General features: G+C 45.3%; 1 protein-coding gene across 4 annotated transcripts; it reads right to left on the bottom strand.

Annotated features, from left to right (window-relative positions):
* Positions 1-384: 384 nt before the first annotated feature.
* rfx4 (regulatory factor X, 4) lies at positions 385-17281 on the bottom strand. 4 transcript variants are annotated; one of them, XR_003412052.2, is made up of 19 exons: positions 17097-17281; positions 14641-14727; positions 14341-14401; positions 12844-12967; positions 11717-11778; positions 11306-11519; positions 10736-10813; positions 10071-10234; positions 9443-9543; positions 9290-9348; positions 9020-9164; positions 7595-7689; positions 6946-7063; positions 5818-5937; positions 4515-4676; positions 3886-4051; positions 3275-3413; positions 1484-1852; positions 385-973 (listed from the first exon to the last, which is right to left on the bottom strand). XR_003412052.2 is itself a non-coding variant. In XM_027029857.2 (18 exons), exons 1-18 carry the CDS (start codon positions 17137-17139, stop codon positions 1580-1582), a joined length of 2211 nt encoding a protein of 736 aa, XP_026885658.1. In that variant the 5' UTR covers positions 17140-17281; the 3' UTR covers positions 385-1579. The 4 variants fall into 4 exon arrangements, 3 of the variants coding, with proteins under 3 accessions (XP_026885658.1, XP_026885659.1, XP_026885660.1); XM_027029857.2 differs by having other exon boundaries at positions 385-1852; XM_027029858.2 differs by having other exon boundaries at positions 385-1852; positions 3886-4000.
* Positions 17282-17898: the final 617 nt, after the last annotated feature.

The raw sequence follows: 17898 nt of genomic DNA, 5'->3' as shown, positions 1-17898 counted from the left end.
TTAACCGCTCGTCAGCAGGTGGTACGGCCATAGAAGACCGCAGAGTTCTCTCCAGTGTGACCCTTTTTGTTCTTTGCTTAAGCTCATTTCTGTCAGTGGAGGGGGGGGCTGTTCAGAGGATTCAGAAGTAGCAGCCACGGCTCTGCAAAATGACATACCATGAAAAGTATGTGGTAGAATCCAGGAAAGGGTGTACTCAAGTCTGTCACTTTTTCTACCAACTTTTGGAGGTAACTGAAGAAAGGTTATTAGTTGGCACTGAAGTTGTTATTATTAACACTGAAATGTAGCAAATCTGATCCTAAAAACCATTTAAATCACAATTTAAAGAAATGAAACAATATGGGTGATTGTTTAGATGGGTAAAATAATCAGATGTGATACTGGGTTTTAAAAATTCTTTATGTGGTAACAAATAATTCCAAATATATCATTTACACAGTAACAACTGTCACCACAGAAGTTATTGAGTGCTTTTATTTACAAGAGAAAGTGGCTAAAGATAAATGTTACTTCTGATATTTTCCTTTTTTCCTACCCATAGGGTAATAGGTCCACTTTACCTTCGAGTGCATTTTAAAACACACAAACCTAAGTTATCCCTTTGGGTTGTTTTCCCAGACCCAGGTTAAACCTAAACTTGGACTAAAAAGGATTTCCAATGGTGATTCACTATTGGCACTGCAGTTTAGACCGAGACTGGGATAAACCCATGGCTGGGAAACCAATCCTTTGTCTTTCTCTCTAATCATAAAAAAATGTATAGTACAAACATATATAAAACAAAACAAAGGGACACCATGTTACAAAGATATGGAAAACTGTTTAGTGTTAAGATCTCCCACGATTACAGCGACAGAGCCTAATAATGAAGGACCCAGCAGTTCTGCTGACGCACAGCTCTCGGTGCACTCGGAGAATCTGCTCCACGCTGTCAGACCTCTGTCTCGCATCTGCCTGCATTCACGGTGACCTGGCAAAGGGAGATAATTTAACTCAGTCATGCACTCCCTCCTTCTGACATCCGTGTCCTGGCAACAGGCCAAGGGCAGGTCCGTTTATCCTGCGTGTTTTACAGTCAAGCATTTGGGTCTTTGTGTGCCAGAAGAGCAGTGAACACAAGAACCTAGCAAGAAAGAGAGACGTGTAACGTCGTTACTGGGTCTCTCTGACATGAAGCAGCAAGCCCAGCGCAAGCAAAGACATGCAGGTCACGCACTTTCAGACTGAAACTAAGCCAGAGAGTCCTCGGAGGAGATAGAGTGAGACCTGTCCACGGAGTGAAAGTTCCCACTCGGTTACGATCGCACTCCCACCATCTCATAATGGCTCTGCCTTGAGAACAAGAGTTTGGTAGCTCTTGTGGTAGAAACCCTCCATCCAGTCCGACACACACACACACAGACACACACACAAACACACACACACACACAGACAGACACATGCCTTCTGAAACCCACTCTCAGTCCACCCCAGACCAGACCTTGCATCTGCTGGGGGGGAGTGTACGCCGGGTGCTCCCTGGCCTTGCTGGAGGTCCTTCGTGCACACAGATCTTCTCATGCCATCCCCTGGTCAGCTACTTTGCCCAGCCAGTGGTTGCTTCTCCGTTAATGTAGGCAAAGCCAGGGAAGTGTTGCGCATGCTCGTAATCAGAGTTCCTGCGTGGGGCCAGGGGAGAGTACATGTCTCCTGTGGCAGCGTAGCGCGACGGGTGTGTGGGGGTGCTGGTGTAGCAGCCGTTGGCCGGGGGAACGTCCGGCCAGCGGGGGGTCACCGGGGTCGGGTGTAGGCGAGAAGCTCCACCCATCAGACACGGCTCCATGCGTGGCATTGGACTGCTGAGGGGGTACTGCAGAATGAAAGGAAAACCTCAGACAGGATGTGTGCTCACGACACAAGAGCACAAAAACGTTGCTTACAAAAATAAAGGTATCTCGCCAAACTAAAACAGACAGATAAAATAACATTTAATCTGGACAATTCGGACAATAAAAATGTATTCAATTATGTTAATCAGTAAATCACGTTTGTGAAATATAACATCAGAGATTAAAGAAATATGAGCTACATGATTTCATATATTTCAAAATAAAAGTTTGTCTGAATATTTAGCATTGTTGGTCTGATTATTTGTCTCATATCTATCTTGGGCAGCTGAACTGACCATAAACAAAAGTTGAACATGTCAACATTAAACATATGTGGCTATTAAAAACGCTTTCTGTTCTGAAAGAGGAAACCAGCATAGTGCTCCATCTGTGTGATCTCAGCCACTTCCTTTGGCGTGGCCCTCTCGGACAAAGCCCCGACTTTGTGCCCGTTTTAAACCTAGCAAGACAAGTGGAAGTAAAAACCGAACTCTCCCCTCTAAATAGCAGCTGTTCACAGTCTGTACCATTATGAAGGACCGGAGCACGGAAAGAAGAGGCAGCGAAGGTCAGAAAGCAAGACGCCCCACTCTGTGACCTCTGGTTCGGATGGAGAAAAGAGACCATTGAATAACAATATTTTAATAAACACACTCTCCGCCCGGGCTTCCCGGCTGCTTGCTGCCGTGACTGGAGCCATCTCTGAGCGGGCAGAGGGGCGGAAGGAGGGGTCAGTTCTACGGGATCAGGCCAAAGGCCAACCTTTCTGCTCCTCTATCCACACCCAGCTGACCAGAGGCCAGACGGCTCTCCGCGAAAAAGGACCTCAACACCTTCCTCGGACTGCAATATATTCAGCACTAGTCACCCCTCATCTGCTTTGTTGCTATGTACCCTCTCACCATAGTGACGCAAAGCGTCATGCTACGATCGGTGCCTCTCACATGCAGATGATCTAATTAAACATGGTAGACAGTCATCAGTAGTTCCATTAACCTTCCCATTGTTTTTTTTTCCTCCATAAATACTCCTGGGAAGACAACATGTGCAGTAATGTAGCACAAGTGAGAGTGACCGGGAGCCTCAGACTCCCGTGCTGGCAGTGCTAGCAGGGGCCAACAACACCCCCACCCCACCCACCCACCCACCCCGCATCTCTCTGCATTGCACAGAGTTCAACATTTCACATGCTAATGACCGCCGCGTGTCATTCACCATTCATATTCATATTAGCATTCCCGTCTGAGTTACAGGCTGTCTGAAGTACTATTAAAGGGACTGGAGAGAAATACGCTTCCATTTCAATGGAGGTGTGTAAACAACCGTTACATCTGTTAAGAAGCCTTGGAAGCCGCCACGTTTCCATGGAGATGCATATTTGGGAACCCAGTCAAATGGCTGACCTGTGCAGAGGAGCGGTGGTAGGAAGAGTAATGAAGAGGACTGGGGATGGCTGGGTCGTGGGCCAGAGCTGGGTACTGGCTCTGGATGGCGTGGTGGTGCTGGTTCGTGTAGCTGCCGTAGTTGTAGCTGCCGTTGTAGCTGAGGAGAAGAGTCGGCTCAGATGAGAACAGAGGAACAATGGGAAATGACATTATCTTGCACAAAAACCAAATCAAACCAACGGCACGTATATTCTGTGTATTCATCACTTGTACTTCCATAAGGATGGGTTTCCCAAAAACACTTCTGAATGCCATTCCATACAGGAGAGACATCTGTTAACATGAGTTAATAGCAATGACTGCTTCTGCCACCCTCTGTGGGGCTAGACTCACCTGTGCTCGTCTCTGTGGGGCTAGACTCACCTGTGCTCGTCTCTGTGGGGCTAGACTCACCTGTGCTCGTCTCTGTGGGGCTAGACTCACCTGTGTGTCTCTGTGGGGCTAGACTCACCTGTGCTCGTCTCTGTGGGGCTAGACTCACCTGTGCTCGTCTCTGTGGGGCTAGACTCACCTGTGCTCGTCTCTGAGGGGCTAGACTCACCTGTGTGTCTCTGTGGGGCTAGACTCACCTGTGCTCGTCTCTGTAGGGGTAGACAGGCAGCCTGTGGCTGGACGAGGCAGGGCTCACAGAGGCACCACTACGCATGCAAGGCAGCTGGGCTCCGCCCTCAGGTGGGCTTCCACCTGACGTGGTCAGTGTGTATGTGAGGGACCAAGTATATGACTGAACAGCTCCTGACACAACACACACACACATACACAAACACACACGTTTACTCTAGGCATCATATTAGCCTCCTCTAAATACACCCCCTAGCCATTTCATTAAAAAGTGCCTGCATGTTAACAGTTAGAGTATTGCTTTGTACAATTAGCCATCATCTAGTCCATAATTTAGGTTTTAGTTTCTAGTCACAGGACTGCCATTTTCTGTTTATTTTTGGACAGTAAGGTATTCTCAACCCAGCAGGGACACAGATGCATAAAAACTCCAGCTATCTGTCTCATGAACTTGTCCCAGGTCAACACCCACAACCAGGTCACTTCCATGCCAACAGACGTCAAAGTGTCTGCAGCTGTAGTCTCATACAACGCCTGTGCAGACATAAATACACCTCGTAAAGTGGTCAGTGACTGAAGTGGACTCTTGTCCTGGTAATTACATTTCCTCACTGAGATGTGGATTGTCCAAGCTTACCTGAGGTAGCAGATACCCCCGTATATTCAGTGGTCTGGGCTGAAGCCGGAGAGGCCACCGCCAGCACGTCTACCGAGGGCACAGACTTGGCAGGAGAGTACAGCACAGGAGACATGGGTGTAGGGACACTCTCCATGGGCACGATGTCCTCACAGCCTTCTACTGCATGGAGGCACGACAATACACACTGTATAGCCAGATGTATGTGGTCACCTCTACCAATGACCAGTTCAGGTCTTTCAGCCACGCCCAGTGGTAACGGGCGGATACAATCAAGAGCAGGGCCTTGCAATCTCCATCGACCATCACTAGAAGCAGAACGTGTCGCACTGAAGACGTCGGTGACCATCACAGGATGCCACATTCGCTATAAGTAAATTCGTGATATTTGTGCCCTGCTCAAACCGTGCATAGCATATCAAAATCGCACATTACGCCAACAGTAATGTTAATGCTGCATGCAAAAACGTTTTAGATCCTTATATATACACAGTTTTTCTCCTCAATTTAGATATTCCCACCCCAGGTAATTCTCCCCAGTGTCATGACAGCTGCCGACCAGAGAGGTCAAGGGCTGTCTCATGCAGCCAATCAGCACCTCTCGTCAAGCTTCTGGCTCATGCAACATCAGGTGATGCATGAGGTCACAGAGGCCTGTGATTGGCCAGTGTCAGTGTGATTGACAGGGGAGAGTGATCATGCCATCCCTCCCTCCTTGAGAGCACAGTTGGTTCACTCTTTCAGGCTCCTGGCCACAGATGGCTGTGACATCATCAGGGATCAATCTCCTGATTAGGCGAACGCTTGTCTGTTACACTACTCAGGACCACAGGCCAGACCTTCTGGTCCAAAATAAGCGCCTGACCTCACAAATGCTCCTTTGACTGAATGGGGAAAAATGTCCAACACACACACTCCAAACATCTTGTGGAAAGTTTTCCCAGAACAGTGGAGGCTCTTATGGCTGCAGTGACTGGGCAAATCCAAATGGATTCCATAGTTTGGAAATCGGACATCCAACAAGCCAACTGTGATGGTCAGGTGTCCACATTCCTTTGGCGAGTGTAACGTTTTATCTGAGTACTCAACATGGTTTGCTTAACTATAAACTTCAAAAAATAGAACTAAGCCTAAATTTTGATGGCAAAATGTGGCGGAAGTAATATCAATTCATATTTAATATCAGTTTTTTGTAATATCAATTTTAGCAAACTTATTTCACTCTTTATGGCCTTATTTGCTTTTTTATTTCTTTTCCGAAGCTGAAGCCACCGTGACCGGTATCTCATGAACATTGGCTCACCTGTGGTGCCCTCCCCCTTCATGGACCTCATCAGCTCATTGGCTCTCTCCTGACAGTGAAGCGACTCCAGCAGGTACAGCACGTAGTCGTCAAACATGAGGTGGATCAGGTGGAACGATCCTGCACACACGGCGCAGGGAATACGTTCCCTTTGTCATGGGGTACTGGCTTCCAACGGCTTGTGGTCTTAAAGTCTCATGCCCTCTCGTATAAAACTATATGCCATTAAAGCTGACGAGTCTTAACCAAACCACTATCAAATTAAACTACTAATCAATTCAAATCAATATTCTAATCAATACATTTTTTACCAGATTAGAAATAAGATGTAGAGATGGTGGTGCTAATATGACATCTAGGCTCCTACTCCTGTGCAAAGAGCCTGACACACACAGTCCTTACGCTGCAGAAGTAACTTCAGCTGCTCTGTGTATTATAAACACATGGCTATTCAGTCCCTCGGCTGCAATGGTGTCCACTCATAAAATGGGAATCAGGAGGAAATCCTTGGCGGGAGGTGGGGGGTTTGGGTAGCCTTTGTTAATTAGCTGTTTTTGTACAGAGAGCTGCATTATCAAAACACTGCAACCAGCTGTGTCTTTGATATTCACAGACACAGCTGGGGGGGGCTGCCTCTTTATGGCCTCTCTTTCAGACAACGAGTTAGCCAAGAGTTAGCCAGGCAGCCATCTTGGTGGTAAATTCAGCTCTGTAATGCGGATTGGGAGACGTTTCTTTGTAGGAAAGGCCGTGGAATAGACTTCGGATCAATAGGGGCCTAAGGGAAAGCTACACTTTAAAACCACCTGACATATTTGGAATTATTTTGTCATTTTCATTGATCTGAGTTGTGCTATCTATATATGTTGTATGCACTTGTGCATGGCATCACTCTGGTTTACCAAGAGCAGTAATCCATCAGGACACACCTGATCCTAGGAACCTGATCCTGGAAGTGGACAACATCCAAGGAAATCTTTTCACGCTGCCCACCTCCCTGCCCCTCACATCCTCCGTCAAACACTGCCACAGAGATAATCCTGGGTTTCATCATATTTGTTGCTTGGGGATGGATCATTTCCTGACTGGATGGTCATTACGGAAACATGGCAGCCCCGGCGGACTCACCAAAGCTGGGTGCACTGTGCAGTGTCATGTCCCGGATCACCCTGGTCCCAAAACATGACCACATGAGCAGGAACTGCTGAGCGACCTTCCTCAGGGACTCGGGTCTCTTCCCCGCCACCTAGAGGAAGCATTACCATGATAAAAGACTCGGGGGGTGGGGGGTGTTATAGGGGCCTTAACCTCTGGGTCCACACTGAGGCAGAACCCCCCAAGAACGAAAAACATGTCAACAAGTCAACTATTTGATTTGCCCCTGGGGACACGCCCTCCCATTGAACAATTGTCTGGGCAGTGAACGTTGCCAAGGCAACCAAATTTTTTACAAGCCCATATCTGCAGTATAATGGCTGGCAGAGGCCATGAAGACATCATTAAGTTGGGGAATTCACATCACGAATGGCCCAGAATAAACACATCATAATGACGTTTGGCATTTCTACGGCGGTCCGGTCCCAAGGAGAGCACCGGGATGGTCAGATTAACGGTAGAGTTCTTAGAATTCTGGGAAGCAAAGGTCCATTCCCACAGTTCTGTTCTCACTACAACTCTGTTTCCCTCACTGTCATCGGTCACAGTGTGTGAACTACAATATAATCGTTTTACAGATAAATGTATTGTCTTTGGGGTAAAAAAACAAAAACAAACTGACCCTTACAACACATCTGTCCACCATGGAGTCCAGCCACTCTACATAGGCTTCAATGGGGGACTGCTCTTCTAGCAGTCGATCAAACTCCTGGTACACTGAACCAAGAATGGCACAATGGGAGAGAGAGAGAGAGAGAGAGAGAGAGAGAGAGAGAGAGAGAGAGAGAGAATTAATGAGAATAGCAAAAATACATGATCTGCGTGCTGTTTTCCCAGTCACATGTCTAATTACAGCTGGGATTTGCTGTGTTGGTTCTAACTGTTCGTGAACCAAAAAAGGCTTCATATTTGGCTCAGATGATCCTAAATCTAATCCTTAACTATATTGCGAAAAACAGTAACTCGAATGCAGATCAATCAAATAAAACAACAACAACAACGAAGAAACAAACAGAAGTGCAGTTTATATATGTAGAGTTACTTAACAGAGATCTGAATTATTGTTATTTCACTTCAACATTCCAATTCCTCCAAAACTGGTTTTGGAACCAAATTGGAATTTGGAATTAAACTGAATGAGAAATATTTTTATTTAAATCATACTAATAACTCAACTCATTTCAGTTCAGAATTAATAAACAAAAAGTGAACACAAGGAGTAGTGCAAGACAAGTGAGAGAAACCCAAAACGGCTGATGCAAAGAAAAGAACCAATCTGTGAACTTTGACCTTATCAGTCATTTCAGCGGTTGCCTCAAATGAGTTTGAAATGTTCCCCTTGGTGTCGAAGTGTGAGAGTGACCTTAGTTAACCTCTCAGTGCCTATAATTAAGACCTGGCTCTTATAACCGTGGGAATGACTCAGCACCAAGGACGAACTACTGACTGACAATCTGACTGGCCTCAAACATCCATGCCTACATTTGCTTCCATGGCATAATACTGCCTTACTCACATTATTCAGATATATTTATATTTATGTGCCTATTTAATTAAATTTATTTCAGGATCCAGGAATTTTGCAAAGGTTGGTTCATCCACTAATCACTTGGATTGTTTTAAACAGTAAGCATCAGGAGCAAAGTCTGAATCACAATCAGTGCAGGTAAAGCAAGGGACTAACCACACCACGGTTGCGGGTTCAGTGCTCAGGGACTAACCACACCACAGTTGGGGGTTCAGTGCTCAGGAACTAACCCTACTACGGTTGGGGGTTCAGTGCTCAGGGACTAACCGCACCACGGTTGGGGGTTCAGTGCTCAGGAACTAACCCTACTACGGTTGGGGGTTCAGTGCTTAGGTTGTGCACCTGCTGCCTACTGAGCATAAAAGCACTGAGCAGATGCTGAAAATGTAAATGGATTTTCATATGTGCTTTTTAAACTAAGCATCAGGAGCACGACATGATCATTGAAAATGAGAAAACCCTGGACCCTGAGGGGCTGGCGGGCCCTTACCGGACCCTGAGGGGCTGGCGTTCACTCACACTGGATGATGAGGCGTCTCTGCTCCTCCCGGGAGTCTTCCATGGTGTAAAGCGTCTGCTTGGTGATGCTGTTCAGGTCCACGTTCCTCCAGTCCTCCAGCATCTGGAAGGTAATGTCCGCACTGTGGATCACCGTCCGTGACGCCTGCATGAACAGAGACGCAGGGAGGGGACACAGCACACTGAGCATGCTCTGACAAACACACTATGGGTGGGAAATATTATGCAAATGTGCGTGTGATAGTTGAAGGCGAAGAGGCACTGTCTCACCTGACAGAGATGATTTAATGATGTTTGCCGCTTGAGTATCTGGGAAAACCTTCTTGACACTGAGAGGATAAAAAAGCCAAATGTTAGACTGACACAGACGCGAGAGCCCCCGAGGGTCCGAGCCCAGCAGGAACGCGGAGCTACTGGACTCACACTCGAACTTGATGCTGCGCAGGTTCTCGGGGAGGTCGTGCAAGGCTACCTTCAGCCACTCGTCCAGCTGCTTGGCGAATTTCCTGATGACCTGAGTCAGGCTGCACAGCCAAACAAACAAACAAACAATATTAGTGAATATGATTTTTCTTTAAAGACATCAGAAAGGAAATTTAATTTGTAATTGGGCAGCGGTGCCTCAGTAGTGAAGGTACTGGACTAGTAATCAGAAGGTTGAAGTCCCACCACTGCCAAGATGTCACTGTCGGGTCCCTGAGCAAGACCCCTAACCCTCAATTACTCAAGTTGGACTCAGTCATAAATGTAAGTCGCTTTGCATAAAAGCATCAGATAAATGCCGTAAATGTAAATTTGTGGTGGAAAATGAACTGTATAGTGACGTGATGATGAAGAGTCCATGTGATGTTTGTCTTGCTGTGGTTCAGTAGTAGTAATACAGACAAACCTCAACGCCTTGGCAAAAGCTTCATGGCTAAGATTGTTGTTTTAATGCAAGACAGGTCTTCGTATGTAAAATTTACCAGTCAAGGTGGTGAGAAAGCAAAACCCTCCCACCGAAAAAAGGCACAGTAGAAGAAACCAGCATTTCCAGTGTGGAAATGCTCACCTGTCAGGCAGGGCCTGCAACACAGTGGGCATTAGGACCCCAGAGATGGCTTTGTAGAGGATGGAGTCACACACCCCTACGATGTTCACTACAGTGGATGAACCCAAGACAGGCAACATGTGTGGAGGCATGCCTTGCCAAAAGTGCAACAGGAAACTCTGGACCTGCGTGCGAACACACACACACACACACACACACACACACACACACACACACACACACACACACGTACACGCACATACGGACACACATGCGCGTACACACGCACACACACATGGACATGCACATAGACATACACACACGCACACAGACGTACACAAATACACATGTATGTACAGAAAATTACATGCATGTACATACACAGTAGGGGAGATTATTAGTACATAATCCACACAGTAGGAACACATCTTAAACAATTAAAGATGGTGTGTGTGTGTGTGTGTGTGTGTGTGTGTGTGTGGGAGAGAGGGAAAGATGAAAGACCATGTAAGGAACATTTATGCTTTTGGTTCTGTTCACGTATCCCAAGCACAAAAAGAAGGAAAAACCTCTAACATCTTTTTGAGTGAATATGTTTGTTTTAAAGCGTTTGAAGTCACTTCAGATGTTCCAGAGCAAAACATGAAAATCCAACAAAACTACAGCAAAGAATGGAAGACACCAACCTCATCGAAGTTGGCACGTATGACAGTGTCTAATATCCTCTGGCAGTGAGTTCTATACATCATGATAAACGTTGCAACCTGGAAAAGAAAGTGCATTCTGTGTACTACATTTACAACGTTTTCATCCAGAGTTTACGAATGCACACACGTCACCATGGCATCGTCTCTCTTTCAGACTTGATACAAAAGTTCCCAAAGTTATGACATCATAAATTTAACACAATCTAAATAGCAGGTAAAATATGTCCATCAGTAATGCTGGTTCCAGGTTTTGGCCAAATGCGATATATAACACAAAGCTTTGGGAGATCAGCTCACAAACCATTTAAAAGTCCAGCTGCCTTTTGGATGCGGGACAGCGATGGCCTGCACTTTGTGTGGTGTGAGATCTTATTATCTACTCGAAAGATTAAGGGTTTGTGAGGACCCCACGTATAAATCCTCGGGGCTCTTGTTTAAATCCGGGCCAGGGAAGGTACAAGGGGCAGCCGAGAGGAGGACCGGAGGGGTGGGCACGGTGGAGGAGGAGGTGGAGACGACAGTCCCGGGAAGTTTTAGGGCTCTGTTTACCTTCTCTTCTGGCAGGCTGGCGGGTAGATTTAGGTCTTTGACATTTGGAAAGGCTGGCAGCAGAGTACCCAGTTTGGAGCGCGGTGAATACGCCACTGTCTGTTTGGTGACCTCTTTCTTGCCCGTCTCATTCACCCAGGCCGCACCCTTCTTGGAATACATCACGTCGTAGTACTGAGACGTCTCCTTCACGGCAATGCCGTAGTAGTGGTACCTGAGACAGAGACAGAGACAGAAGAACTGCATCGCAATACAAAATCCAAGGTAACCAGCACAGACAGTATAGATGAATTAATCAAACGTCAATCTCTCACTACTAAAATGTATTGAAACATCATCACAGAACATTGAAGAAAAGCATGCAAAGGCATCACGTTGTGTTGGGTATATCAGTGCAGTGTTTGTGTTTACTTCGACTGGCCTCTGGTTCCCAGCCTTCGTGTGGTTAACTGGGGGAACTGCTGCCTTATTATCTGTTCAGGGCAGAAGACATGAAAATATTTACTGTCCATCACGTATTCTTCTGCCTTCACATCTGAAAACTGCTAAAATCGTGACTGTCAAGGAGAACAAGTTCAATGGGTTGTTTGAATCTGCTGGCTGCCACCAGGACATAAAGAAGAACGCTAGGAGGATATGTATTCATCCGAAAGTCCACGGCCCTCGGTTTGACCACTCCAGTGTTTGCCAGTAACGCCACTGAAAAAAATTCATATCCAACAGCTCATCTTTCCATCTTTATTTTTTTGTTGTTGTGTATTTTTCTACGTCTCTCTGTGTCTCTCCCCCCCCTCTCTCTCTGAGCGTCTGTGTCTCTCTGCTCTGTTTTTGTCCATGAGATTGGCTCCTTGGTCCAGCTCCCGGAGCAGAGACTTTAGCAAACAGTGGAGCTCTCCATTGTGTGTGATGAAAAAAGAGGCCAAGCTGTGAAGTTCCTGTCAGACTCGGCCTGATAAATGAGTAGACAGGGAGGCAGTCTCAGCTCACTCTTTCTTTTTGTCCTGAATCAATGAAGCCTCCCTAAAGGACACCCCACGCTGCTGTAGCCACCGATCCAACATTCCACAACATCTCACCCTTCCAAATTTCCTTTAATTACACATTAATCCAGGCCCCCGCTCTTTTTCAATATCCTCGCACAGGAGTCGGGTATGGGGGGCTGGGATATCAGGTGGTGTTGGGGAGAGAGAGAGAGAGAGAGATAGTTGAAGGGGTGTGTGGGAACAAGAGAAAGCATATCTGTGGGTCTAGACTGTCCATGAGTTTGCAAAACAAATACACAAAACAAACCCACTAGTGACGGGTGTCAACGAAGTCAAACTCATGACCACTGGTTTCATTAATTGTCACTAATCACATTTGCACATGTATACTCTGGATTTATACTGGGAATACTCTTTTTCTGATATTCCACTATTAAATCCTACTAAGAACATTCCCTGAGTGTCTGGAATGCATGCGACTGTGATCCGTTTGTGTGCAAAATGATTCTGTGGCACAAGTCAGGTATGCTGTTCAGAGAGAAGATGAGCACCTACCTTTCCGAAGCTGGCAGCATTAACAGGCTGGGTGTCATGCTTCTCACAGAAGTCCAGGTAGTGCATGTATAGGGCATTGCGTGGGATACACACCCCTTCAGCGATCTCGTAGTTATCCTCCAGCCTGCCCATACACACACACACACACACACACACACACACCTTGTCAACACTGAGCTACCAGACGTCCCATGCGTTGCATGTCCGAGCAGGTTTTCAAAGCAGTACAAGGTACAGAATCTATATAAGCTGAGGTTCGTGCACACAAACTACTGTTTTGTGTTTCCTCATATTTAGCAAAAATATTAATTTGTTGTGTGTTTCCTCTGTGCATTTGAAGGTTATTGAAAAGACTGGCTACATGTTAAACGTGGTTGCTGTGTGCGCGTTTACTTGTTTCTCTAGAAAAACAAACATGTTTTGCAAACATTTGCGGTTAAATATCATGATCACATTGATGAAGACAAAAATAAAACAAAATAGCAAATCTAATGAGACATTACTGGGGAATTTCCAGCACTAAATGAACATAGGAGTGTCCGGCTGTGTTTAGAAGGCCATAGGTGTGGGTGTAAATTAAAAACTGGAACTGTATGTGTGTATGTAGAATTTAGCTATGTACGAGTTTGCTTTTAAATTAAATATGCTCAAGTCATGGAAGAAAATCAAACCCCAGATGTTCTAAATGATAACAGAAAACAGGGACTCCTAAAAGCACAAGTGATAGATCGGAAGCTCTCTCTGCCACACATCTGACATGGATCTCATCATTTCTTTCAAGTCTAAAAAGCAAAAAAAAATAAAATAACATAAAAAAATCACATTTAAAGAAATCTCGATCTGACTCAGATCCCATGTCATTTCATCACTTGTCACCAGGGTGAAATTACATCTCCCTGTAACATGTCAACTGTAACAAGAGCTTTGTTACAGTTACGCTAACACCTTGCCTTGTGCAGCTGCCTTCTCATTCTACCTCGTGCAGTCACTTATGTTGTGAGAATGTCTTTTTGAATAATCACCATGTTCCGCTGTTGTTTACAAATAATAAACAGAGCATTTGGGTAGTGGATGTGTGCAACTCTTCCCTTTGGCTTTATAATAAATTATGCAATAGATCTTCATGGTTGTTGTGTGAGACCTACGGAGCAGGTTCTGTAATAACACACTAAAAAGTGCCAAATTTGCAGTCATGCTAGAACAGTTACTCACATGATTGATAGTAATTATTAGAGTTGTAAAGATTTTATATTTTTTAATGGATAATGCCCAGGTATCGCTACCTAAATCCGGACCAAAATTACACGAATTCTCTGCAGGTTTTTTTTTAACCTCCTATATAAAAACGTCCACCAGCTACAAACACAGTGTATTTCCAAATAAAACAGCGACAACCAAGTTCTAAATTTCAACAACAAGAGGTTATAGATGAGAAACATGTAAGAAAAGGAAAGTGCTTGGCACGGACTCTGAGCTGGAGAGGATTCGGACACTCACCATTCCAACGTGGCCGGAGTGGAATGAGGCTTCGAAGCGCGGTTGTTCTCCTTCTCCTCGTCTTTGAAATATTACGAAAACAAAGCAATTCGTGGATTAAATTGCGATAGAAAATTAAACAATGATACAAGTTTTCCCTCTTGTTCAATTTACATAAAATTGTGATCAGCAAAAAGTTTGTGAGAAAAATATATATCGCACATCGAAGACTAAAACTTTCGTGTAAACTGAATATTGTGCGTACAGGTAGCGTCTAGCACTCGGTTTACTGCACATGAAGTATTTTGAAACATCGCTTACTTTCGTCGTTGGACATGTTCCCTAGGGTGGTTTGGCTGGAAAAGCGCTTGTTCTCGCTTTCGTTGAGACATCTTTCGATCCAGCTCTCTAAAAAAAAAGGCAAATTTGGCAATTTTCTTTTACTGTGCTCCCAGCGAGTGCGTTTTTTCCCTAATGCGCACAAAATTCAAATGCAGGTTACTTTTTTCATAGCTAAGCATAGCAACAGGTGTAAACTGCGAACGGAAGGCTAAAGGTAAAAAATAAATATTTTCCACAGCTCGTGGAATTGTGTGGAGACATTCGGTAGATTTGGAAAGGCCCTGGTAATTAGTGCAGGCTACACCACACGAGCGTTGGCGTCGGGTGCGCTTCTTGCGGCGTTACCGGCCACAGAGGCGACGGCGCAGTTTTAGGACGGTGGACTGTGCGGGCCTTGGGCCGGTTGGAGCTTAAGATGTGTTCACCAGGACGGCAGGAACCCCTCATTGTTCTGGGAACGAATTACAAGCGCGCCCCCATCCTCAACCGAGCGCGCGCGCTCCTCGAGACTGGTGCGCCATTCTCATTCCCAACCAGTGTCCTTTACTGGGACAGAAGCACGCAGGCTGCAATATAGCCCGTGCTCATGCAGATCCCATTTCCTGCACGGGCCATGACTACCATCACCATAGCAGCGGTTTCCAAGGATGCGTGTCGGCAAGGAAACCAGTTCCGATACATTAGAAGGGGTTAAAGTTGTGAGGGAAGCTAAAAGACTTTGAACTTTCACTGGATAAACCATTATTTAACGTCTATTCAGAATCGCTGAGCGGATTTAGGGAGAGAAGTAGGCTGGAACAGGTCAAGGGTATTGAGAAGCTACCAATTTACGTCCAACAAAATAATTAAACAGTTTCTGGTGACCTACCGCCCATCACTGCCCTGCAACTATTATTTTGGTATTACAAAAACAAAAACAGAAAAGCAAACTGGCCGATTTTGGGATGCAGCCCAGTAACCGTAATTACTCTTTCGCATAAGTTTGAAGGGCTGGAAGATTTTAAGCGTGAGGTAATAAGCCTGTCATCTGTCTTAAAACAAACAAACAAACAAACAAACAGAAATGGTCAGAAATTGTGCGCTGCTGTCCAACCCTGTGTTCAATTTAATTCTGGAATTTTGTAATTTGAGTGCAATGGCGAATCTTCTCACATTTCTCTCAACAATGTCATTCTTCAATTTACCCCCGAGATCAGTAAAGTTGTGTTTATCTAGATATCAGTGACGCTCCGGAGGGAATGTCAAAGAATTATGTTGCATCATAACTGCGACTACAAGCCTCAGCTTCAAGAGCAGCCTGAATTACACCCGAACGAATATATCATATTGTTCTTCAGGAATCTTTTAACATTATATATATATATATATATTTTACTGTTCGTTAATTCCATGAGTCCATGTAGAAAAAATATTCCAGAGTATATTAGTTGTTACAGATCTATGTAATTGAATCATTTGCTATGCGCACAGTTTAAGTAGGTCTAAATAATTGGATTAAATCCAATCTAAAGGCGAGACGGATCAGAGATCATTTATTGTGGCGCACTGAATTTCATCAGGGACCAAATCCACAAAACTGGATATAGCGTCTAATATTAGTTTGTTGTTGCCGTTGTTGTTATTATTGTTGATGTTGTTTCTGTTTTTGTGTTTTCAATGAATAGGATATGTTTATTTAAAATTACGAATAAAGTGATTATTTGTTTTTTTCAGCGCAGGGCCAAATCATCACTAGGAATTGTGTAAAAATGTACGATTTTAAGTTTAGTTTAAAAAGTTATCAGCTTCAAAATTCTTCAGACAGTTTCAGATATTTAACGCAAACGTCGTAGTACAAACAAACTTGTTTATGTACGCCAAACTAGGTTATTATTCATCAGGCCTACCTTTAACAGTTATTTCTCGGTTCATGGCACGGTTGTTTCAAACACTGTCAAGATTTTGCCCATAGCAGGTGCAGCACGAGCCAGCGCGCGTTCGGCCTACGCAACTTTTACGCGAATTCGGTGCAGAATGATTCTACGCCGCCTGACAAACTTAAAAGTGCGAATCTAGTCGGAGCGACATCAAGACCTGCAGCCTCAGTGCCACATTATTTCCACATTAAAATAACACCCACTGAGAAACAGCTCGCTATGATGCAGAACAGAACATCAGTTTGTGTTCACTCAAAAAAGCCCGTATCCTTTGAAGCTATGAAAAAAAAGACCGGGGGGGAGGGAGTTGGTGAAAGCGCATCGGTTTATCTCTTAACCCTAGCAGGTTAGGGGCACTGGAGTGCCCCGGGGAAGAAGGAAAAAAAATCTAAACAGTTAGAAGAACTTTTTTCTTGAGTTAAGGTGAAGTTCCGCATTCCCAAAAGCCAGCAGGTTGTGTTCCGAAGCACCGGTTCCCAGGCGTCCCCAAAACCACGGGCACTGCAGCAAAAAACCAACCTGTGGAATCCATGTCAGGGTCTTCCAGCAGTCCACAATGCATCCTCTTCTCATCCACGTTTCAGGGGCTCCTCCGAGAAAATGGCTTCACGTTGGACTCCCCCTCCTCAGCTCCCACTGTCTCTCCGAGAGCGCTGCCCACCACGGAGATGCATACGAAATGCTGGCTGTGGTGAGAGAGGGAGAGAGAGAGAGGGAGAGGGAGAGAGAGAGAGAGGGAGAGAGAGGGTGATGGTGTTGGTGGTGGTGTTGGAGAGGTGGTGGGGGCTTGGGTTGAAGCGCACAAGGGGTGGGGAGGGGGTTGGAGACTCCAGAAATCCAGTGGGGGGAAAAGCCAGAACCGTCAAAATGTTTGCTGATGTTTCATGGGAAAGGGGCTGATTTTCTAGGAGCCCTGATGGGTACATGTCATTGATAGGCTCGGCAGGCTGATGAATGGCCTCAAGTCAGATGGGGATGTGGCAAGGCTCACTGGATGTCTTTTGTGGAGCTGTTTTGAATAAGAAAAGCTCCCTCCCCAGAAAAAAGAGGCTTAGATCTACGCAGTCCCACCACTGTGGCCTCCCTGTCCCCCATTATAGCATTTAATACGTTTTCATACCCCCACCCACACACACACACACACACACACACACACACACTCCACTGCCTTCGTTTTAAAGTTCTCCATCCTAAGGCCACTTTTTGGCCCAGTGCAAAACTTTTTTGATGTCTTGCATTTTCCTCATCAAGCCCGGGAACCTGGAAAAAAAAAAAAAAAGTTGAGACATTTAATTTCTGCATAATTCAAAAAAAAAGGGGA

The sequence above is a fragment of the Electrophorus electricus genome, chromosome 4, assembly GCF_013358815.1.
Source record: "Electrophorus electricus isolate fEleEle1 chromosome 4, fEleEle1.pri, whole genome shotgun sequence".
Classification (NCBI taxonomy): domain Eukaryota; kingdom Metazoa; phylum Chordata; class Actinopteri; order Gymnotiformes; family Gymnotidae; genus Electrophorus; species Electrophorus electricus.
This window is presented reverse-complemented; position numbering and strand designations above follow the sequence as displayed.

Bases quoted from the DNA above. Each gene is read 5' to 3' on its own strand.
- rfx4 (XM_027029857.2), bottom strand. From the start codon at position 17,139: ATGCATTGTGGACTGCTGGAAGACCCTGACATGGATTCCACAG. The intron at 10,814-11,305 runs GTAAACAGAGCC...TTTCTTTTCCAG, and splicing joins CCAGCCTGCCAGAAGAGAAG to GTTGCAACGTTTATCATGAT. The intron at 7,690-9,019 runs GTGAGTGAACGC...TTCTTGGTTCAG, and splicing joins GAGACGCCTCATCATCCAGT to TGTACCAGGAGTTTGATCGA.